At 39.7% G+C, this 24,665-nt stretch overlaps 1 protein-coding gene across 1 annotated transcript in view; it reads right to left on the bottom strand.

Annotated features, from left to right (window-relative positions):
• Positions 1-24,665, bottom strand: part of FNDC3B (fibronectin type III domain containing 3B) — a 354,949-nt gene that overhangs the window by 127,270 nt on the left and 203,014 nt on the right. Inside the window, exon 7 of the mRNA XM_037908819.2 lies at positions 1,615-1,673. Coding sequence (XP_037764747.1) covers positions 1,615-1,673 — 59 coding nt within the window. The remainder of the gene's footprint in view (positions 1-1,614; positions 1,674-24,665) is intronic.

The following is a 24,665-nucleotide window of genomic DNA, read 5'->3' on the forward strand; positions in this document are numbered from 1 at the left end:
TTCTCCCACTCTCAGACCAGGCCTTGGGCAGCATTCCCTTGGTACTAACTGCATCTCAACAGGTCTGATTGAGACTCAGACCTTGTGGTTCTGTTCCCTCCAGGGGCAATGACAGTAGCATCTAGTAACCAAACAGCCTTCCTTCTTAAAGCAGAGTGTTACTTATTTTGAACCAAAGCATTTAAGAGAAGACAGATCTTAAAAAATAAACCAGTCTATGTACATGCTTGTCTTTTGTTAAGGCTCGCCATTCCCCGGATCTGAGAAAGCCCCACTCCTCTAGGGGTCCCTCTGGGGAGTCTCTCTCTGTGTCAGCTTTTCTCCCTGAATAGCTGCTGACAAGTGAAACCCACATACCCTCCTCTCCTGAGAAGAGCTTTTTAACTGTTTAGTGTTCTTTTGATCTCTGAGCTTGCTGCCTGGCAATACAAAGCTTGCATCTTCATTGGCGACAGGATATAGGATCCTCAAAGCTAACAGTTTCTCCCACTGTCTAGTCACTGCCCCCCAACCATTTGTTTGGAGATTCTGACCAGGATCCACTTGGTTGCTTCCCTGCTTGTTTTTCCCAGAGCCTCCTATTAACCTAGAACAATACATTCATACTGGAAAGTCTTACAACCCAACATACAATAACAGCATCTTACTGACCAGGTCACAGACAGTGTTCATAAATTATTACATCTCAATATTCTTAGAGTACATTACATAGCAATTCCACAGCAGTCACAATAGTGAACTAGTTTTCCTCTGCAGAACTATCCACTGCTTATGAATATACACCAAGGGCATGTTAATTGCAATAGTAAAGTACAGAGGAGTTAGCGAAAAACTATGAGGTCAATCACTTTTTTCATGACACAGATGTTTCTGGGGAAAAAATTAAATTGGGGGGCTGGGGGCGGAAGGCTGCATAAACCATTGCAACTTCAAGTCAGCAGGGATTTAGATTCCCTATTTATTCCTTTATTGCGTAAGGCCCAAACAGATGCGTTGGTGCAGACTTTAAAGTGTATAGAGTCCAGACTATCATGTGAACATAATGTCTGCACTGGCGCATCTGTTTGCAGGATTGGGGTCTAAACTGCAACAGGAACACATCTTACACACTTTTCAATGTTATTAAATAATAAAATTTGGTTTGTTCTTGTCAGAGTTTTGGTTTTTAATTCCTAATTTATTATTTAAAATTAAAACTTGTTGGGGGCAGGGGATAGGAGAATTGATATCAAATAAATAAGTATTTTTATTATTTATGTCCTTATATGTGCATTACCTTATATAACACATAAAATGAAATAACTAACATTAATAAATTCATCCAAGGATTTTAAAGTGCTCTACAAATAGCCATTAATTAAGCCCCAGCATATGCTATAAGATACCTAGAAATTATGCCCACTGTATGGACTGTGAGTTTTGCTTCAGTGTGTACTTTGGACTGCAGAACTGTGATCCATAAAAATGTTCTTGGATGAAAATACATTTATACAACATTCTGGCATATAATAATTCAGAGGCCATCCGGTATTTTACCAGCCTTATACCATGGACAAAAAAATACACTTGGCATATTTGTGAAGTCATCTTTTTTTGTAAACCTGGAACACGTACCCGTGGTTTCTCTATTCCAGAAAGAATGTCTTGAACTCTTTTGGTTTCTGAGTCATATTCTGTAAAACAGATGGGAAAAAAGTAAATTACCATCATTAGATGTCAATAATGTCACCAAACTCTATATTCCTCCACCGTGAAGTTTTTACTAGGAAAGAGACAGAACAGTAGGACTGGTTCATCAGAAAACAATTTCTTGTGGCACAGTTTGCTCTTATGTAAGTAAGAATGGCAGAAGAAAAACAATGTATGGCTCCTTATACATGAATAGGAAAAATATGGTGTAAGAATGAGTGGCCGACGAAATTTTCAAGCCTTAATGACTGCAGCTACAGAGCTCACATCCTCAGACTTCCTAAACTGATTAATATTTGGTTTCACGTGGCCAAATCCCCCCCTCAAAACTTAGTTTTACAGATATGCAGCAAAAAGACCCAGGGTATTCTATAACTCAATTAATGTTAAGATTAATCTGGCTTATTAACCAAAAATATCTTTATTCTGTCATCCATGGAACTGAACTGCAAGGAGAGTCCTCACTTTCCTACTTAGAGCCTGCTCTACTGGAAAATTAATAGCCTTTTTATTTTAATGGAAGTCTGCTGACCAAACATATTACCTTTCAAAAAAAAAAAATTAAAGCAAAGTAATTATACCACAAACAAACAAGTAAAAACAAAATGAGCAGGACCCTTCATATAGCAGAATAAAATTCTGGCACAGGGAATGTAGAAACTCATGAATAAAAACGGCAGGTTCAAATTAAAACCTCCAGAAACGGCTGCTCCCCAAAAGGTTGACCTACTTCTTGAAACTCAAGAATTTGCCCATTTTTGTCAAAAACCTGCTTGGGAAAAAAAATACCACCACCATTTTAAAAAGTTCCATGTGCGAGCATGCCAAAAAATTAAAACTGGCTGAGTACAGACAGGCAAAACTTCAATGTAAATGCTCATCTCCTCCTGAAAGAATGTACCTCAGTGTATAGCGGGAATGACAGCCGGACTGCCTCCTATGATCTAGAGTGCTTTTCTGTCTCAGCCACTTGACAAAAATTAACCTAAGCTAATTCTGAATAAGAGGAAGATAGAAGGGCCATTTTTTTCCACAGTGTTAACACACTTTACCAGTTGTCTGAAGCGTATAAATTAGCATGCTTCAATACGGATAAGACAAATTTGACTTGACAACTATACAGATGGGCATGACCACGCTGAGAGGAGACCCAGATGTTGATCCAAATACAAAGTTCGTCAATGATTAGGGACTTTGGGGATTCAGTATTCCCTTTAGTCCTGTTGCAGAAGCAGCCCCGAGCCATGAAATTTGGATCCAGATCTGAAAATTTTGAAGGGGTTCAGTGCTGTGGGCCCATCTCTAAAGAATGTCAGTATGGAACTGCTTCTATGCCTACAGTGGGTAAGAGAATGCTGTTACTATGCCATTGGAAGTTTCTTTTATGGTCATTACATCACCCTAAATTACAGCCCCAGAAGCTAAGTTTGAATCCTTCTTGACCTTAAATCCTAAACATGTGGGCTGAATTTTCTCTCCTCGGTCTGCTTTCTAGCAAGGGTTCTATCTGTGGCACACTAACTAAGAGATGAAAATCAACCCTAAAGCTCAATGAAATTTCACTTCCCTCTTCTTGCGGAAAATGATCGCTTTGTATAGTAACTAAGCCCTTTTTGATGCCTTGAAGGGAAGGGCTGCAGGTTTAAGCCATTGCAAGTCCTAGAGCTGGATAACGAGACCTAAGAGAGTACGGTACCCCCAGCAATGACAAGAATGTAAAAGTATCAGCTTTCTAACCAAAGTTAACATATCCCGGATCCTAGGGAAGCTTTTGATTCCAGTTCATTAAGTACACAGTCTGCACATGTCTGCTACCTCAGCCACGCACACTCCTCCAGGCTCAAAATGGCTTGGTACCAGATGCACAATGCCTGTCCTCATGACTGCCCACATGCAGTAGTGGTCAGTTTAGAGCTAGAAACAAGTACAAGAAACTTCATCAGAGAACTCAGGCAAGTAAAAAGACCAACGTCGATGTAAACTCAGAGATGAGAAGTGGCAAGGTGACTCTCACTTCATTCATTCACTTATGAATGAATTTAATCCACATGACCAAACAGCTAGCTCTTTAAAGGACCACTGACGCTCAGCACTGGGTATGGAAGGTTCTGATGGCAAGATGTTTTTCCCACCCCGAGGGCACTCACATAACACTTAAAAATTAATTTATTTAATCACAAAAATAGTCCTGACCCCCATCGCTAACATTTTGCTGTAGAGTGAAATCAGCACAAAAGACTGCAAACCACCAACACTAGTGCTATGGCACCCATGCATGTTGGCGGTTTCATAGGGGGGGAATCAAGGTCTCATGAGTATCAGAGATTGATATGCCCTTTTTTGCACTTCCAGTTGTTTCTCTGGTTTGAAGCATTTAGGCACACAGTGGCAGGGAAACGTATTGAAACTTGCACTGCCATTACTTGTGCTGTTGAATGGACTATGTTCTCAGGGCAGTTAGTCCCACACTCAAATTACAAAACAGTTCCAAATCTGCTTTTATATCAGTTTAATAAACCAAGGAAGAATTTTCGTTTTTGAACATTTATTTAAACATTCAACGTCAAGGGTATTTCTGCACATATTTAACCAGGCAGACAATGGGATACAGAATGCATTGCAGTCCTTTTCCATATCAGCAAAAGTGCCAGGCTTGTGCAGGAAAAATATAAGACTCACAAACTTAATGCAAGTAATATGCAAATGTCACACCCAGTTGAGGACATCTGCATATTCCATTCATGACATTTGCATCATTCATTCATGATCCTTGCACTTTTGGAGGTATGGTTTACCTTAGGCTTACTCCATTGCTGCTAGTACCATAAACCATTCTACCTTTTAAGGAAGGAAATAATTGCAACACCCTACACACAGAGAGAAGAGCTGTCCATCATATGAACTTTCAGATCACTATACTATACAAAGCAGATGCCTGGAAGGTTTAAAAGGCACCAGGCTGCATTCAGACACAAAACAACAGCACAAACAATGATAATGATGATGACAGATCATACACCTTAAATGGGAGGAAATATAAACTAAAGAGACAATGGACAATAGAGATGCACATGAAAGGCAAGTAGTAACACCACCATAGTGGAACTGACATATGGCAAAACAGCAACAACTTTTTAATAATAATAAATAAAATATCACTAATAGTTTTTAATTATTAATTATTATTATTATAAAGGACAAAGTCAGTCACACAGGTGACAGTTCTTATAGCATTTCTTTAGGTTTTTTGTTTACTATTTGATGAACCAGATGAATTCTTATCAGGCTTCTGTAGGCTATTGAGGTCTGTTCAATAAAAAATATGATCACCCACATCCTTCTGGGCTACACTAGTCTGTGGGGAACTAGAGAGATCATGGATCCTTCCCTCAGCAGGATGCTGGTCCTATTTGTCACCAGATGGGGCCAGTCTCTTTGCTAACAACATATTCAAGTATCAAGCTTGAGCTCTTTCTCCTGGGCTAATAAGGAACCTCGGGAGCCCTTTAGAGACAGCCCATGGTGGGGAAAAAAGAGGATCTAACATGATTCTAAGTGACTCCCTCCGGTTAGCTGTAGAACTGCATTGCCAGTCTCTAGAAGGGGCTGTGCTGTGCTTGTAGAGTGGCTTCCACCCTTTAGGCTGAGGAGTACAAGTATCATGCAATGACAGCCAGTATGGTAGGGAAGGGGGATCACAAACTCTACTTCTAATGGCCAGCAAATTTTTCAGACAGAAATATGACCTATGATGGCTTGAGAAATTGGGAGTATGCCCATTTGTTTAAGAGCATCCAGCCTCAAATGGCCACTTTTGTTTGTTTTTAATCTCTGACCCCTTTCTCACTCTTCCTGGCCTGTCTGAAGTCAGCAAATGAAAGCTGTGTGCATCAGTCTCTCCACATTAATACTAGGAATTACAGGGCCAAGTAGCTGGCAAATACTGCTCTCCTTGTTTGACATCAGCAACAGAAGGTCAAGGAAGAACTCACTCCAACACTTTGGATCATTGTCTTTTTAAAAGCTTTTCTACTTCTCATCTGTTTCCTACATCTGCCATGGCAAAACTGTCCATCAGAGCAGGAAGTTGAAGGATTCCTTGAGTGCTCAGTGGAACCCTCCAAGGGAAAATATAAAACCCTCAGTTATTGTTTATGAAAAAGGGATACTTCTGAATGCCTACGAGATGCTATGGACAGTCCCGAGCTATAAAATTTGATTCTGAATCCAGATCCTGAATTACTCCCAAGTTCTGGGTTGTTTTGATTTGACCTTTTATAGTAAAGGGACCAGCTGTAAAATCTAGGCTCACATTCTGGTCCTCTTGCTTCCAAAGTTTGGGGTTTTGATTCTGACTCACCCAACCTCACCAGGAGTGAATTTCCCCGAAAAATATAGGGAGGTGTTCTGGAGCCTGGTGATTATTAAGACTGGAAGCTAGTTTTTGCTGAACTGAAGCCTGCTGTTACAGATTTCTGTTAGCACAAGTCCCTGCTTCTTCCTGCATGTACAGTACAAACATAATTTGTCTACCATTCCAACAGTGCTTTATAAAGCAAGGCAAGTTTAAAAAATACAGAAAAAAAAATATCAAAGTTTAAACTTTCCACAAATACTGGCTTTCACATTTGCTCAAATAGCAGCTGTTTACGCACAATGTTTGAAATAGCTACAAGCCCTAAACTAATTAAAATTTCTCACCATAAATACAGTTTACTGATTTTAGGTTTGTTCTGCATTTTTTCCTTCACAGAAAAAGAAGAGGTTCAGTAGATACTTAGCTGCTGGCTATAGAAAGTATTTACTGTTTCAACAGCCCCTCCATTCCAGTGCAATGACATCAGCATGAATGCCTTGCAAACCTTATGTCTAGTTCTCAAGCACAGCACCACGCTTGCAGATACGCCAGTCATAACACAATATGCTTTCTCAGAATTTGTTCCAGATTTACAAGGGGCTGTGAGCAGCTCAGATACTAGTAACGATCTTTTATCAGTCACATAAAGTGCAACCTACAATTTGAAAGACACTAAACTCCGTGACCTATGCGGATGATATCTTAAATAAGGACATTCCCTAAATGCTTGAAGAGAGCAAGAACAAACGTAAAAAGTGCAAGCATACATTTTTCAGAACTCAAGCACAGCATCCCTATTCAGGACAGCACTTACACACATGCCTAACTCCAACTGAACACAATGGGGCTTAAGCACCCACTTAAGAGTTAGACACTTGCTTAAGTGCTGTCCTGAATGGGGATGGAATTACGGAGGTGCTTCACAGCTTTCCGGTTACTCAAGGTGTATCTCCACACAACGAAAAAGAAAAGACAACCATGCCACAAGCGCAGGTCAACTGACTCAGGCTCGCAGGGCTCACGCTACTGGGGCCATGCAGACGTACCCTCAGTGCTCCTGCACTTTCCACAGTCAATATTCTGCCATTCAGTGGAAACAGGATCAGGCCCGAAAGGATAAAAGAAAAGGAGTACTTGTGGCACCTTAGAGACTAACAAATTTATCTGAGCATAAGCTTTCGTGAGCTACAGCTCACTTCAGCGATTCTTATTTCAATTCACTTTATGCAGCTCTGCCCAGTGCTTAATGAAACTAAAAGTATTCTGCAATATGGGCAAGTACCGGGCTTGTGAGCAAGCTGGTGTGCAGGGAAGTCAAACAGGCACAATGAGAGATACTCCTGTTAGGGCTATTTTTGATCAAATTAAAGTGGATATAATTTTTAAAAAATATTTTCACTTTCGATATTTTTTGTAAATTAGGAAAGTGCAAAGAAGAATATTGGTTGACTCCGCAAGTGGAATGAAATGCTGGATGCAAGGGTCAAATGGAGTGTGTAAGTAGTTTTGTTCTTTTCCACCTCTTCATTGCTACTGCTGGAACACAGCAACAACCACCACCTCCTACTTTACTGGCTAAAAATCTGAGTAAATTCCTGCTGTGAACAAGCAGTTGATCCACCAGAAGGCAAAATGGGTCTTTCTTTGTAAAATGCAAGTACAAAGTCTATATTGCATCAGTTTTACATCTCAAGGAAGTGCTTTGTGTCTTACAAAGACAGTAACAGATGCAGAGTATCACACATGGCTGCAGCTGGTTGTTTTTGAAGAAACACCAAATTAAACAGTGACATAACCCACAAAAATGGATAAAGTACAAGTTAGATCTGCTTGTATGGCAGATAACTTATGCACCAGTCCTTTTCTCCCACTATAATGAATAGCTACATGTTTGACCCTTTTAGCTAGTTTTCTGTGTCAGAAATAGTCTTTTATTTTTGGACAGCTTCTACTACACTATTATACAACAGAAGTCTGCAAGATCTTTGGGCGTATAAAGTAAAGGTTGATACTTTCAGAAAAAAGGAAATAAGGGCTCGCTAAACATGGGTTCATGAACTGTGTGTGTAAAGATTTATGAATGTGGCCACTCAACTTTTTGTTTTTGTAATGTGGATATATCTGTCACACTAAAATAATCTACAAATAAACAGTATTTAGAGGCCCATGTCAGTCAACATATTTAAGTGCGTGTAGTTTCTAAGGGCTACATTTTCAAAGGACCCTTTTAAATTGTGTTGGCAACCTGTTTGAATAGGCAGACTATATGCAAGGTATGTAAAGGTATAGATCTCTCTTTGCACATTCCCATTTGCGGATATGTTACAGTGGCCATCAGGATTTGAACTGGGGAGCTCCAGAACCAAAAAGCATGAGTGTCCCCACAGCTGACAATGATAATAGACTCATCCTTTGTGGATTGGTCAAAGAGGGAACACTCAGCACACTTTGACCAATGGGTTAAACATTCAGATTTTCCAAGAATAAAATAGGAAGAGATTTTAAAATGAAATTACTCTATTGTATTGTTTCTAGTATATGAGCATCATATACAGTGCTATGCTGTATCTCATTACACTTTACAGAGTATAGCTTCAGCTTAGAATGTAGTACGTGACCATAAAAGATCATAAACAAAAATCATCCCTGATATAACTCCACTGTCTTCAATAAAAGGATGTTTTTTGTCATTCCTTCTAATTGTGAAATACCAGGTTGAAAAAGCAAAAGCAATGGCTTTTCCTAAACGCTGCCTTGTTTAATTCCAAGAGTTGTCTCCCCAGTCCCACATTAAGGCTGGTGAACACAGAACTATAGAATAAGTGTGAAAGTCTGTTGTTTTGACAAGCATTTACCTCTGTTCTTACAATTCTTGCTCATGGAATTTTTTCTTTTCTTTACCTCTTCTGATTGGGACATATTTGTAATATTTGTATATATATGGTAGATCACAACAAACTCTCCCCTGCCTATCCTTTTCTGGAATTATAACTTCTCTGACTGGAGTTGCCTTCGTGTTATTTAGTACTTCTCAAACACCAAGGGACAGCACTTACTGATTAGAGAAAGACAGAGACTGGGAAGTCTTTTTATATCTCTTATGTATGGGAATGCAGGTACAGATATAGGATTTGAAAGTAACATTTGTGTGAGCAGTCAAGAAGGAGAATTGCAAGTTATTTTTAACTCCGTCCCCAAGCTCCAACAGTTACTGGTGTAATGCAATGTCCTCAACACTCTGTGATGAATAATGATGACAGTACCACCACAACCTAATGGTAGCATTTATGTATTTCTATTAATTGCTATATTCCATAGTGCTTTTATAGTGAGTAACTATTATTCCCGTATTACAATCTGGAAAATGGAAAGACCGAGCTTAAGTGAATCACCTAAGGTCACAGAGTGAGACAGCAGCACAGCCAAGAACACAGCCCAGAACTCTCAACTTCTCTGTGGGCGTCTCCTTCGTGCTCTTTCAGATACAAACTTGGACAAAGTAAGGTAACCATTTCTCGGAGAAAAGAGGTTCTTAAAATACATTATGCCCTTCTGTAGTGGTTGGGATGTGTGTCAGTTCTACATACTATCCTTCAATTCCCATCATTTATTTGTGCACTATTTCTTATTTTCTTTCTCTTGGTTCTCCTAATTTATTTTCTGTCACTTGAATCTGTGCTTGTCTCTCTCTCCCCCCCTTCATCAGTTTTCAGGAGTGATGGCACACTCTGGCAAGAGAGTCAAAAGCAACCCTGCCAGGCTGATGAACAGAGGAGTCATTCAGAGAAGGCACCTTCTGAAAAGATCACTAAGTTACTACTACTACTACTACCAGTTACCACAAACACCACATGGTCAGAAAATCCCAGGGATTACCCCAGTCCTAGCCAAGATATGCAGAGCAGCAGGGTGGGAAGTCAGGATACTAAGCTTTCTTAAAAATAACAGTGACCCATGAGAAATCCTCATTAGTGCCAGCTGTGAAGTGAAGTTATCTGGACTTTGCTGGTGCAAGTTTTCTCCTCTGACTGATAGGGTTCCCTTAAATCATGGGAACTGGTTTCTCTGATGCCAGGAGAAGTAAGAGGCTAAAACCCAACACAGTTAACAAAAGGAAGTATGGATTTCTTTTTTCCCCCTTAAGTGCATTCAGTGTTAATGAAAAGTGCCAGGCTGACAGCACTGCAAATTGAAGCCCTCTCTTCAGCCACAGGCAGTTTCTCCTGCTACGTGCCTCAGTGCCGGCTCTAGAAAGTCCAGAGCGGGAAAAAGCAACTTTGTCTTTCTACCCTTCAGTCTTCGGTTTACCTGTGAGGCAGCTAACAGGAATGCCAATTCTGGGGGTGGTCTTTGTATCCTCTGGGAATTTAACCAAGACCAATAATTCACATAAGCTGCAGACAGTTACAACTTTCAACTGTTACTGGCATAGCTGGGATTCAAACCGGTTATCTAGAAGTGAAAGGCTCTGTATCCCATTACTAAAAAGAAAAGGAGTACTCGTGGCACCTTAGAGACTAACCAATTTATTTGAGCATAAGCTTTCGTGAGCTATAGCTCACTTCATCGGATGCATTCCGATGGAGTGAGCTGTAGCTCACGAAAACTTATGCTCAAATAAATTGGTTAGTCTCTAAGGTGCCACGAATACTCCTTTTCTTTTTGCGAATACAGACTAACATGGCTGCTACTCTGAAACCTATCCCATTACTGATGCCCAAATGACAGCCAGGAAATATTTTCCTCTGAAATAGGGTTCCAATGAAGGGAAAGGCACAAGGGTGTCCATATTGAACCTGAAAGAACTTATTCTTTCTTAATCTTCAGAAACATAAACATGCCATAAGTGGCCAAAAAGCCTTTGATAATCCACCTTATTATACACAATAACAGCTATTTTATGACCAAACAACCAAAAATTGCAAAATAATCTGCAAATCTGCATATTTGCACAGGAAAAAAAAATCAGACTGCACAGTCGAAATGAACTCCATAGGAGCCCAAAACTTGGTCTGGATTAAAAAGAGCTCCGCAGCCAGAACTAACAATCTGCTTGGCAAGGAACCTTGTAAAGCCATTGAGTTTACTAAAACAACATGAAAGGCAGTAGAGCACTTTACAAATGCAGAGGCAAGAGGCTGCCCATAATAGCCTGAAAACCTTTAAGAGATTACCTGGGGCCAATTCTGCCCTTAGTTATAACTGCGCAGCCTCACCTGAGGGCAGGTCTACACTACGGCAGGGATCGACCGTTGGAGATCAATCCATCAGCGATCGATTTAGCGGGTCTAGTAAAGACCCACCAAATCGACTGCAGATTGCTCTCCAGTCGACCCCTCTACTCTACCCCCAATGAGAGGAGTAAGGTAAGTCGACGGGAGATTTTCTCCCATCGACCGCCCGCGGTGTAGACCCCGTGGTAACTCGACATAAGGTACGTCGACTCCAGCTACATTATTCATGTAGCTGGAGTTGCATAGCATAGGTCGACTTACTGCAGTAGTGTAAACATAGCGCCAGAGAAGTAATTAAGGGAGGAATTTCCCTTTGGATTTTACTCTGAGGCAGCCAAAGGGGATGGTAGATGTCAGTGTTTTAGCAGTACTGTGTCTCTCTCAACTATTTATGGATGGTTGATCATTTGTTAGCAGAATCTAAGCACCCCCCTCAGAAGAGGGATGCAGACTGATGCTGAAGTACACATTCAAAGCCATCATGGATTCAAAGTTTGATTTACTTGCAAACATCAGCCCACGCTTGCCAAAGTTCAATATATAAGGGCTGTCCTTGTTCACACAGCTGGGGAGCCTATGAACCTGCCTCCCTAGAGCTGGCCTCGCTTGCTCCCTCCCAACCAACTCTGGGCCCCTGAAAACAACCAGAAACTGGGTTCCTGGTGCCACTGAGAGGAGCCATGTTACCATGCCAATTCAGTTGGCTTCCAACCTTAGCATCAAAGAGCAGGGTTCACTTTGTGAATCTAACTCCTCTAATGAGACACAAAAAAGGGAGACCGGGGGGGGGGGGGAGGGGGGAATGCTTAAAATATTGTGGATTCCTTCATAAACAACATTCCTATAACCTCTCTTTCATGAGAGTTTAAAGTTTACTTGAGATAAGCCGTATGAATAAAATGGGGTAAAAAATGAGGAATGCTGAGAAGTAGGAAGAACCATATCAATAACATTCCCACCTATAAATTAGTGCTGATCACGTTGAGAACATGCACAAAACCTCATTTCTTAGTCATTTTTGAGGGCTGGCTGGCTGGCTGGCAAGTTAAGCGAGCTCTATTGTTATTCTAAAGGCTAGATGGATAGTCACATGATTCATTGCTGCTCCAGTAAAATGTTTTTATAGGAAAACGCTGTTTCTTCTTTTTATTCTTCTCATCTATGAATGTAACATTCAGGGTGCTTAAACACTGGAATAACATGGATTCTGCAGCAATTGTTTCTTTGCTGCAGAAACGCACGTTAAGTTATTTTTGCAGCTGACAATGACGTTGGTGTAGAGAAACAGCGTGGGTCCAGAAGGGGAGTGAATATATTGATGGGATTAATCATTACAGCTGTTTGCAGTATTCTTCCACTATAACAATTGGTCTGTCTGTCTGTCATCAGTTTCCAGAAGACTTGCTTATGCTGTTGCTATCCTCTATGCTTTTGGCCCGACACCAGTAGTTCTCTTTTGAAGCGTGTGGCATCTTCCTGGGTCTGTCTCTGTGGTACACATTTCTGTCATGGTACAGAAGTGACTTCTTTGTGCATAGTAGCTGTAGTTAAATAATGAGTTCAGAGGACTACTAAAATGTAGCACCATCGCAAAAATAATGATCAATGATCCAGGTGTTCAGATCTTACAGTGATGGTAACAGACTGGATAAATGCAAAGATAGATGGGCTGACAGATCCATTTGCTTCAGCAACAATATCAAGAAACAAAGACAATAAGAATGGAGAAACATGGGAAGTCTAAAGCTAACAATATTTTAAGGCAGCAAAGTTGTTATTTTTTATTATTATTATTATGGAAGCGCTAGTCATGACTCTGTAGTTAAGGATGAGTTCTGTTTTGCACTTGCAATAGGGATTCAACATCTGCCATATATGAAAACTACAACGTAAGCTCCCCAATTTTAGAGCATTCACTCTTTGAATAAAGAATGAATTTTCTGAGAATTTACAAGTAAATTTGATAATTAATGATTTCAAATTAATTAAAAACTGCATTATTTAGAAAAGCACCCTTAACTATGGTCCACTAGTGATGTCATGAGGGAAAAAATATTCAAAATGTGTCTTTAAAAATCACTAACCTAATCTCGGACCACAAATACAATACCCTAATTGCAATTGTTGCATGACACCAGTAGAGGGCAAAATTAAGGTTGTTTGGGTACCTTTAGATGTTCCTGGGTTTATAACATTTGAGTTTGAGATGCATACAACATCCCCGTAATTTCCTTAAAATTGATATATATTCTCAACTCAATTTTAAAAGTTTTTTTCCTGGGATTTATATTATCACAGAGCACAGAAGCTACAGTCATGATCAGGATCCCACTGTGCTAAGAGCTGTAGAAACACACAGGAAGAAACAGTTCCTCCCCCCTCAAGAGCTTACAGTCCAATATGAAGGAAGAGACAACCAAACGTAAGAAACAATCTGATGGATGCATAGTGAATACAAGAGTAATTACAATAAGAGCAAATGCTTGCACAGATTAGTTCTGCATGCATCTTGATGGTTCTAATATCATTTGAGAGTTTTTGGGTATTTTTTTTTTCAGTTACCGCAAACTGTCGATCAACCTTTCTATTATTATAGTTGGCTGATTTCTTATAACAAGCACTGCAAAAAAGTACTTGCTTTGTTTACAACTGCCCACAGCAATATCGGGCTCTAGTTAACTCTACCCAGCTTACTTCATTAGCTAGCAGAGGGTCTTTAAGTGCTCCACTTAACTTGTGTGAAATACTCATAATGAAACCATGAAAAACCTCCTAGGTTAGAGCTGGTTGAAAAACTTACAATAGAACCGTTTTTCAGTGTAAAATGCACTTTTGTTGTAATGAAATTTTCACAGCACTATGTAAATTTGGTCAAAAATTTTCAGTGGGAAAAAGTAAAAAAAAATTTGTTTCAACTTAATCTTGTTTTGACATATTACAATGTTAATTTTATTATATGGAATATTCTGTGCATTATATTAATATTTTAATACAAATAAAGTTTTTCAGAATTTTTGTTTCATAGAAAATTTCAAAATTTTGGCTTTTTGTTCTGATTCAGACCAGTTTTTTCTCCAAAATGTCAGAATTTCCCATGGAATGGAAGTTTCGGTTCCCAACCAGCTCTACTGGTTTCATTAACAATGCATTAAATGAGATGCAAACTTTTTGAATGAACCTCTGGTACTGTTTCAAAGTCAGCCTGAGACACTCTATGTTTTTTTCATGAAAAACCATGAGAAGTCTTCGATTTCAGACTGCTTCAAAATAACACCAGATGAAAATGGGAGGTTTTGAAGGGGTTGCAACTGAACTTCACTTTCACCATTTGGGTTCACTGAAACCCATGTGCATTGAACTTGATTGACTCAAAATGCAAGAAAATATATCACAGTGGCATTGCAACTGTGGTTTTGCAAAGAGTCAGAAGTCAGGCAATGAGGAGAATACCACAGCAATGGGTGATGTATAAAAAGAGAGTGATTAGGTACATCGCACAGAGCTACAAGGTTCAGAGCTACTTTTCTGTTTCACTAATCACTGTAAGAAGCCACTGGGCTACAGCAAGAAGTGTGGTGGGAGGCTGCTCCCTTTCATCCAGCCCGAACATCCATCGCTGGACAAGAAGCCTACGCCAAAATACTGTCCTGCTGATGGGGAAGCACAGTTCATTAACGGCTTCCAAATTAATGATATTGCAAATCTAAATTACACTACAGTCCAGCCTGAATGATAAACTATGACTATCTGAATTAGAAATCTATTAAGTAGAACATATCTTCAGGGCCAAATTTGACTAGAGTTATGATCCTAGTTGGAGAAAAAGAAATGAGCTAGTAAAGAAGCAAACAGACTTTGTGCACATTTTGGTTTATGGCTGAGTTTGGCTTTGAAATTACAAACATTCCATCTGCTCACCAGCTGTGTTCCCTAATCCCCTTTAATAACTACAGCTTGCACCTCACCATGAGAACCCAGAACTCTTCAAAATTTTACTTCACACTCACTGCCAGGATTGGTTTTTAGACATTTGTCTCAAGTGAATGCAGGACAAATAAATTTCACTGACAGGTGCTAGCTTTCTAGTGTACAAGAGAAAAAAGAACAATATGAAGTTATCAGGAACACTGAACTGGTATGGCCTACACCCTACACTCAAGCACAGTGTGTACAAAGAGTCCACAACCAATTAGAAATATAAATTAAATGTAGCCCCCAAGCCCTGCATCTAATACTGCAATTAGCATACTCTACATGAACAAAACAGTAGGGAACACTGAAGATTTACAGGTTAATTTTCACCACTGAGAACCTTTTCAGATGTTTAAAATGTCTCACTGAAATGGATTCCTGAGTACAGCTACCTGAAAAGAATTCAATAAAATTAGGGGAATTCCAGCTTGATATAGATGAAACTCAGACCATGTTTGCTAACATTTTGCTACAGATCACAGATGCTTACCCTAGCCTAGTTTTAAGCAAAGCAGAGTCAAGTTTTTGTCAAAACTAAAGGGAACTCAGTAGCTATCACTAGGGTTCAACTTTGAGTTTTGGGGTTCATTTTGCTCCAGTTTTGGAGTTTGCTCATTCAAAACCACCAAATTAAAATCTGATGGTGCAAATCCAGGTCATGCCAAACCCATGAAAAAGTTCACGTGAACCTCTGTGAACGATGCCTTTAGCACAGCTTCAATTCTGATGTCTTTTTACATAGAGCAGGTCTAAGTCTTGCGTAATATAACTGGGACGGAAAGGAACTGCACTGCTCATTTAATAGAAAGCTGAAGCCATTTGGTTCAATGCAATGCCAAGACTTTGTCTACACTACAAGTGCTACAGCAACTCAGCTGTAGAGTTGAGGTTGTATAGATGCTTCTATATCCACAGAAAGGGTTTTTCCATTGATGTAGTTAATCCATCTCTCTGAGAAGCGGAAGCTAGGTCAATGGAAGAGCTGAGTCTATAGTAACCATTAAGTCAATCTAGCTACGTCATTCTGGGCACAAATTTTTTCACAGCCCTGAGCGACATAGCTAGGTCAATCTAATTTGTAAGTGTAGACCAAGTCTAAGTGAGAGAAGAATCTCAGAAACCTTACAGAAGTACCACTCAGTGCATAAAGACAGCAGATTACAAAACTTTTATTCATTCACACTGGCATCTCAGATAAGACACACCAGGTTACAGAAACCTTGGACATCAATTTCCACTCTGCTTCAGAAGGGAAACTTTAAAGCTGGCATTTTCAAAGGAGCCTAAGAGAGTTAGGGGCTCACATTCCATTGACACTCATGGGATCTGGGCACCTTTAAAAACCCCAGCCAAAAGTTTTGAAACATCTTTTAAAATTTTATTTCTGATTGTTAGACCCAGTAGTGGGGTTTTTTTTTTTTGTTTGTTTGAGTTTTGCTTTGTTTTTTAAATACATAGTGAGGAAGGCAGAGAAGTTTCCTCCCTCTAAATACTCATTCCCCTGGCTCTCAATGTTCCAGATCCTCCAAGCCAGGGAAAGCATTTCCCCCCATCCTCTGTATATACTTTTCTATAGTCTGCATTATCATGTGCTAAATATATTACAATATACTGTTTATTTTGGTCTGAAATTTTGAGACCTTTGTGTGGTTTTCTTCTCCCAGCATAGGGATTTCTGGTAAATCAATATTAAAACACGATGGAGAAGTGTTTGACAATTTCTTTTGTTGGTCTAGTGTCTAGAAATAGTTTAAGTTCCACACACAGGGGAAGCAGTGTAGTAGTGCTTTCCACTGACCTGTTAGAGATCTGGATTCAATTGTCAGTTGCAGCAGTGTCTAAATAGCATTTGGGGAGGGGAGATGTCCCTAACATCCTTCAGCAGCTGCCTTTCTGATAAACTGTGGGACAGAGGTCATAGACCTCAAAAGCCATCCTATCCAGTCTTCCTCCCCCAGAAAGATGGTGGTAGCAATACAAGCCAAGAGCAGGAATAAAAGTAGATGAGGGAAAATAATAAAGGAGTCTACAGGGCTTTATCAGGAATGTGGCGAACAGCCCTGTAAAAAAAAAAAAATTCTAGTCACAGTAAAAAATGTGTTATGCAGTTAGAAATAGGGACAAATGAGAACACTGAATCTGAATCCCACAATCCAGATCTACACTTTGCTAGTCTAACCTCTCTCTCTAACTGAGAAATCAAATGTAAACCTCCACGGACTCTGACAAGGCTCTGGCTTGGGCTTAAATTCAGTGCTGGACCCCATTTGTTATTCTGGAGTTTCTGTATCAGAAATATACTGCAGAGTTTATATCTAACAAACTCTCAACGTGAACTTTCAGCAGGTTCCCAGGGGGCCAAATTCTTTTCTTACTTATGCCCAAGGAACCCATAAAGTCAATGAGATGTGTGATTAGGAGATCAGAAATTTGGCCCACTGCTGTTAAGCAGAGTCGTGAGGTTTCAGTTTCAATCAGTTTCATCAAGCTTTGACAGTTTGCATAGATTTAGGCACAAAGAACATAGACTGTGTATGATTAAACTAAAATTCAAAATGAAACCAATTGGTTTTGTTTATTCTGCTCTGTTGCCTGTAGCTTTGTTCACGTTAGCTTTTGTGGGATCCAGAAAGACCTTTCAATGTGAAGGACTGTCACAAAAATTTTGTTACAAAACCAAACTGGAGCATGAAATTAAGTCTCCAAAATTTTGTTTCTATGCACAGATAATAAAGGGTTTTATTTAGATTTTCAACTACAATTTCAAAGAAACTATAAAAACATTGGACTCTGTAGTTCTGCTTGTTTATGTTCAGCCTGAAACTAGCTGAGTTTTGCAGGATGGTTAGTTTTGAAACTAAATGTTCGCAAGGCTTGGGTATTAAAGACATTATAGCCTAGTGCAGTAGTAAAGTGCAGGATTTCGTAAAGAAGATTGCAAGTTCAAAAGCTGATGAGATTCTGATTTCATTTAAAATTCTAAATAACTATGGTTTTGTCCCTGAACTACGGGTACTGTATGAAATTCTCTCCACGGACCCAATCCTGAACAAGCACGCAAACCTTAAAACGCCGATATTCCCTTGAAATTGTTTTGCACCACAGTGGGCCTAAGGAAAAGAATCCTCAGTGACAAGGTGCTTTGTAAGGCCAATGTAGGGTGGGTGCCATGTAGATAGCCAATGTCAGAAATTCCTGGGTCTGGAGTTGCATGGAACAAGAGACAGACTACACAGCTCAGCACTGTGAATGGGCCCTCTGGCCAGTCCCCTGCTTGGTTTGTGATATGCCTCCTTTACCCCTTTTCATTTTCTCTGCAGAAGCCTATTTTAGAAATGGGCTTCCAGTAAGCAGAGGGGAAGGAGTGCTACGTGAGTTCTCCGAACATTTGTTCCCCAGCAAAGCATCTTTATCAGCTGTATCTGAAAAACATCTTAACAGTTCTCTTTGCTGAAGCAAAGACATAAATTTAGTCTGGTTTTCATAATTTTTTGCATGCATGTAAACTTTGACATGAACTTGAGAGTGCACTTTGCTTGAAATGTCAATATGTTTCTAATACATTTATGGGGCTATATGAGCTCACTCAAGTGGCTAATATACATGACTGTTATTGGCTTTGCTTTACTAAAGTATCTGAGTGCCTAGTGGATACAGCTGACTTTGGTACACAAGGCTGCATGTTCATGGCATAGGAGAGGTACAACAAATCTTTTAACAAAAATGTTAATATTTGTTTTGTTCCGTACAATATGGATACATACAGTCTCAGTACATATTTTAAAGAAAATATAAAAGCAGCAATAGAAGATAAAAAAAATTTAACATGTAGAAAACAGCCAAGTTAGAAAATGAAAAATGCCAAGCTCCATATAAATGTGAGAGCTATTTAACAAAAAGAAGAAGATGATGATAACGGCCCAATTCTGCAATCCTCACTCAGACTGAGCAAGCACTTACTCCCAGGAATAGCCTCACTGACTTCCCTATGATTATGGACTGCAGAATAAGACCCCAATCTTGCAACTGAACCCAAAAGAGCCTTTAAGCCTGCACAGGGCCTCACTGAAGTCAATAGGGGTCTATCAATGCATATGCAGGATCAGGATCTACATTAGATAAAGAACAACATGTGGAATATATTAATACTGCAGCTATAGTTGAAGACAGAAAGAAGGACAACTTCTCCCTGCTTACACCTAAATATGCCTGAAGTCAAGGTGACCCAAAAATCATAGCACATGCAGTTTATTCAAGGTAAGAGAAAATACAAAAACAATGGCGGAACAAGTCCCTGAGATTAATTAAGCTTTTCACATTCACAGATGAACACTTCTCACTATTCTTGATCCATTTATTTGCATCTGTCTATTTTAGGTACTTCTTTTGTCCTTATCACTGTAGTATCTGAGTGCCTTACAATTGTAAATGTATTTATCCTCAGGCATAGACAGACTAAGGTTACTTATGAACTACAAAGCATATAGTGTAGACACAGCATATGCTGACAGAAGGTATTTTTCTGACACGGTAGCCATACTATCTCCCCAAACAATGTTAGCTAAGCCAACAGCAGAGCTATGTTCCTAACAGGTGTGGCTTTTTCCACATCCCTGACAGCCATAGGTATGTCAGTATAAATTTTAAGGGTAGACAAGGCCTAAATGACTTGCACAAGTCTATAGTGGAGCAGAGAATAGAACATAGGTGTCCCATGTCCTAGGTTAGTGCCCTAATCATAAGGTCATCCTTCCTCTCACTCTTACTAAACCTAATTACAAAAAATGAATTTATATTTCCAATTTTTCTGAAATAACTTTTAAGTAGATAAAAAATTGACTGGTTCATCCAGATACTGTTCTTAGTAGAGATCTGTGAAGGAGGGTGCATTGACTAGAAATATCGCTCCATATTTCATACTCAACATTAATCTATACACTCAAGTTTCAGCATGTTACTTCTATATTTGGGGTAAAGGTTGTGTTTCACTGCTCAGCGGAATACTGAAATTCGCATACAATGACAAATCTATTTAAATCTTCACCGGGTGTTTTTTTCAATATTAATGAAGTCTACTGTCGGCTTTGACAGTTTGTCTTCAGGAGACAAATCTGCTCTGTCTCCCTATGTTACAGAAGCAAATACACTGAATGAAACAAAGAGTTGCAAATTCGCCAGAGGCATTGATGAACTAACAGAAGAAACGTTGTTTATGACGTGTTCTGAACACACAGCATTTTTACATTGCCACTACTGAGGTACTGTTCTTATAGTCCTTGGCCAAGTGAACATAATTATTACTATTTCAAGGTGCTTGCCTCAGTGATCAAATGGTAAACAATTAACTGGAGGAACTCACCTTTCTTTAAGCTCTGGAATATTTTTATAAGGAGAACTTGGCTTCCCTAACTTTCCTTAAATTCATTCTACTCAAAAAACATTGTTAGGGTTTCTTATGAACCCTACTAGTCATTAAACTTAAAGTGGTAAAGAAGACTAGAATGTGATCATGTGTACAAGTCCATGAATGCATCTAATATTAAGACCATACCACTGCCCACATGCTGAGCAATATTCTCTCATTGTTTACTTGTACAACACCTTCTGTCTCTATCCATCTATCAGTCTTATGCTTAGATGGCAAGCCCACTGGGGCAGAGCTGCGTTTTTGTTCATTGTTTGTACAGCACCTAGCGCAGTGGAGTCCTGGTCCATGACTAGGGCTCCTAGGTGCTACAGTAATACAAATAATAACGTATTTGCCTCCTTCTGGACACGCCACAAAACCACCACAGATTCTTGCTCAATTCAACATAATTGTGAAGTTCAAGTTCAGGGCTGGAATAGCAACAGTTTGACCAGATCAGGAGTGAGAGGTATTGGAGGATAGCTGCCTGCACTGTGTTACCTCTACCTCAAGTCAGTACTTCATTTCCCTCACTTTCACAAGCTCTAGAGACATTTGTGAGTGTAATAAAGATTTATTTTTAAAAGAAGAACAGATTTATGAGGCCTAACCATTTGTAAAGATGACAGCTCAGCATTTTAAAGTTGTAACAGAGACAAGTATGTCTGTATCAAATTGTGAACTCCATTTTGTATCGTAGCCTCCATTTTGCAATAGGACCTCCATTTTGTATGGGGTGCTGAACACATCGCCTTGCCAAAGGTAAGATTATTGGATTGCATTTCAGACAGCCGCCCTGACCAGGAAATGTACTTGACACCTCACCGAAGAACAATCACAGAACAATCTGGAGCCATCAACTTTAATTGTCTCTCAACTGCTGGCTCAAATCCATGGAACAATGGATCTTCTAAACAGAGGTGCCAGCATGGCTGCTGGACCTGCAGCTTCTCAGCTTGGACACATGGGAAAAGAAAGGAGTCTGTGTTTAAGTGGGGGTGATTCTCTGAGCAGGGGAGCAGACCATCACCATATGTAAGTCAGAATGCCTGGAGAGATAGAAGGCATTCTGCCTAGACTGAAATACTGACAAATAAACCTCAGACTCAGAGGAGAGGTGAGATCAGTCTACGGGAGGGTGTGAGTGTTGTGTGTCAGGACTTTACTTATTTTGCATAGATCTGTACCTTTCTAGGGCTTTTTACAAGTAAAGTGACTGTGGTTAAGAAATGCCTTATCCAAGCCTGTGTTCTTTGCTTCCCTGCCGTATCGTCCCCAAAGGGGTTAAATTAGAAGCCAGAGTCCCCACAGCCATGTGGAACTTTGAGGGAGCAGGTGTCAATGACAGGGGAGGAGGGGGAATTGGAAGCACTGTTTTCAGGGACTAGGTCAAATAGATTGTGGAGTCGCACATCCCAAAGAAGGACTCAGATGAGAGGTTTGAGCCTCAGTGTGCCCTAGGAACCCTAGAGACAGAAAGAGTGATTTGACTCTATCCATACCTAGTGGGCTAAGAAGTATATGGGGCCCGGCTGCTGGGTCCACTTGCAGGAGACTGGTGCGCATACAGTGCGATACCACGCCAGGTTGTGACAAAAATATTTTACATATAATCTTAGCTATCTTGTAATACTCTTGATTTCAAATTTTGTTTTTTCACATGTATTGTCTCTCCATGTTAATTAGTCTTACCAGCTATTGTACCTAACTTGTTAATCAGACAGTCATTTCACAGGTGCACAGATGCATACCATTCTAGGTTATTGCATTAAATAACATACTACAAGAAAATTCATTCTTCTTCTTTGAGCTAGAGTGACTCAGCTAGTTCTGCACCCAACTTTATCACCTACTTCAACTGGCCTGTTGTAATAGACTTAAAGATTATTTATTAGCTACCATAAATGAAAGCGTAGCTTCCGGAAATATTTTCTAAGGATATGTTAGGCAGCAGATAGATATTTATTCTAATGCTAAATAAAGTTTGACCTAAAGTCATTAAACCAATTCTTTATGTTTCCGGAAAAAACACATTGGGCCACATTTTCAAATGCAAGCTTTAAATCTGGGAGCACAATTTCACAGAGAACAGTTTCTGTATGTGCAGGGTTTTTTTCCTTTTTAATAATCATCAGGCTAAGTGAAAAAAACATGGCTGTTTGCACATGCTATGCTATATTTGTATGTGCAAGTCAACTTATGCCTAGGTTTTTACATGCACAAACCCAAGTTTGCAACTATTGGTCATGGGGAAAAAAAATCATTCCTTTGATTTCTGAGGTTTGAGTTGAAGCTTCCAACAATTTGGCCCATGCTGTTAAATAGTTTTTTTAGATTGTAGGGTAAAATTTTCAAAAGCACTGACATGACTTACGAGTAAGTCCCATTTTCAAAAGTGACTTAGGGCCAGGTTTCTAAAGGTATTTAGGCACCTAAAGATGCAGATAGGCACCTACTGGGATTTTCAAAAGCACCTGGGCATCTAATGCCCTTTGAAATCCATGCGAGTTAGGTGCCCAGGTGCTTCTGAAAATCCCACTAGGTGCCTATCTGCATCTTTAGGGTGCCTAAACACCCTTTAAAATATGGCCTTTCGGCACTTTGGAGCCTAATGTCCCGTTGACTTCCAGTGAGACTTGGGCTCTTAAGTACCTACTTTGGAAAATAGAACTCAGAATTCTAAGTCACTAGACTGAAGGGTAACATTGTCAGAAGCGCCTGTTTTGCATAGATACTTAAGTAACTAGCAGTTGCTGAGCTGGACAGTCAAATGTGAATATTACTCCCTATCTTTTAACAAATGACTGAAACCTAGGATTAGACATGAACATATTTTATCAATGGTATGTATGTGTATATGTATAATGATGGTACAGAAAGCTCTTTGATCTATCTTCAGCTATTCTTTTAACTACTAAATCATCTTCTAATCTTCCCCTCTCTCTTTGTTCTCCACCCTCTGCATTAGAGCATGTCAGTGCCACTTACAAGAGACCACCTGCTTGCAGAAATGAGACAGAGACAGAGCTAGTAAAGCACACTCCCCAGTAATCCTGTGGCTGCATTCATCACTCCCTCGGCAGCTGTTAGAGCCATGACTGCTTGCCTGATATGTCTAAATAGGAAACAGCATGACAAGATGTTAGGAACAGAACTGTACACACAATAGCTTCTGCAAACCAAAGTATATTTTAAACCATCTCAAATTTATGAAGTTACCTCCCGACCCCCACAATGGGTTTCTTAATTTATTCTGCCATCCCATTTCCAGTTTCCTCCCTATTCTTGGATGAGGACATATGTAGGGATTCCATTTCTTGTTTCTAGTTTTATTTTTGGCTACTTCAGTATCTTAAAGTTGCAGGGAAAAATCTGTTTTTATGGGTTTACATGTATTATAATTACATCAGTTTGAGCAATGAAATAAACATAAGCATTATAAAACTACTCAAAGCCAACCTATCTTCCCACACTATCTATAACCACACATGCAAAACCTCATAGCCTATTAGGCCGTTGCCCTACATGACCAAGAAGGAAATCATGGCGTTTCTGAACAGGAAGTGACACAGGCTGTAATTTACAGAGGACAATGTGAACGGGACAGGAATTCCACTGACTGCTCCTCTGTAATGGAACCTTGCCATTAAAAAAAAAAAAAAAGATTATTTAAGACAGTTCTTTAAAAAGTTATAATTATGGTTTAAAAAACAGAATCCCTAGAGCATATGCCTAAGAGTGCCGGGTCCATGCAAGGCAGTACTCAAGCTATCTCCAGTGCTCAGAAGGATTTGTTGCACTTTCAGCAGTTTGTTCATATTAAAATCAATCAATTTTCCTTCTTCCTCTCCACATCCCTCACCCTCCCAGGGTCACTCCTACCTTTAAAGCACATCTCACAACTTTCCAGCAAATGCACCATTCTCCGTTACTGACCATCAACAACTTCCACCTTAAGGACGCAATCCTGCCCCCACTGGAACCTGCTAGTCATAAGAGGCTGGGA

This window comes from Chelonia mydas, chromosome 9 (genome assembly GCF_015237465.2).
Source record: "Chelonia mydas isolate rCheMyd1 chromosome 9, rCheMyd1.pri.v2, whole genome shotgun sequence".
NCBI lineage: Eukaryota > Metazoa > Chordata > Testudines > Cheloniidae > Chelonia > Chelonia mydas.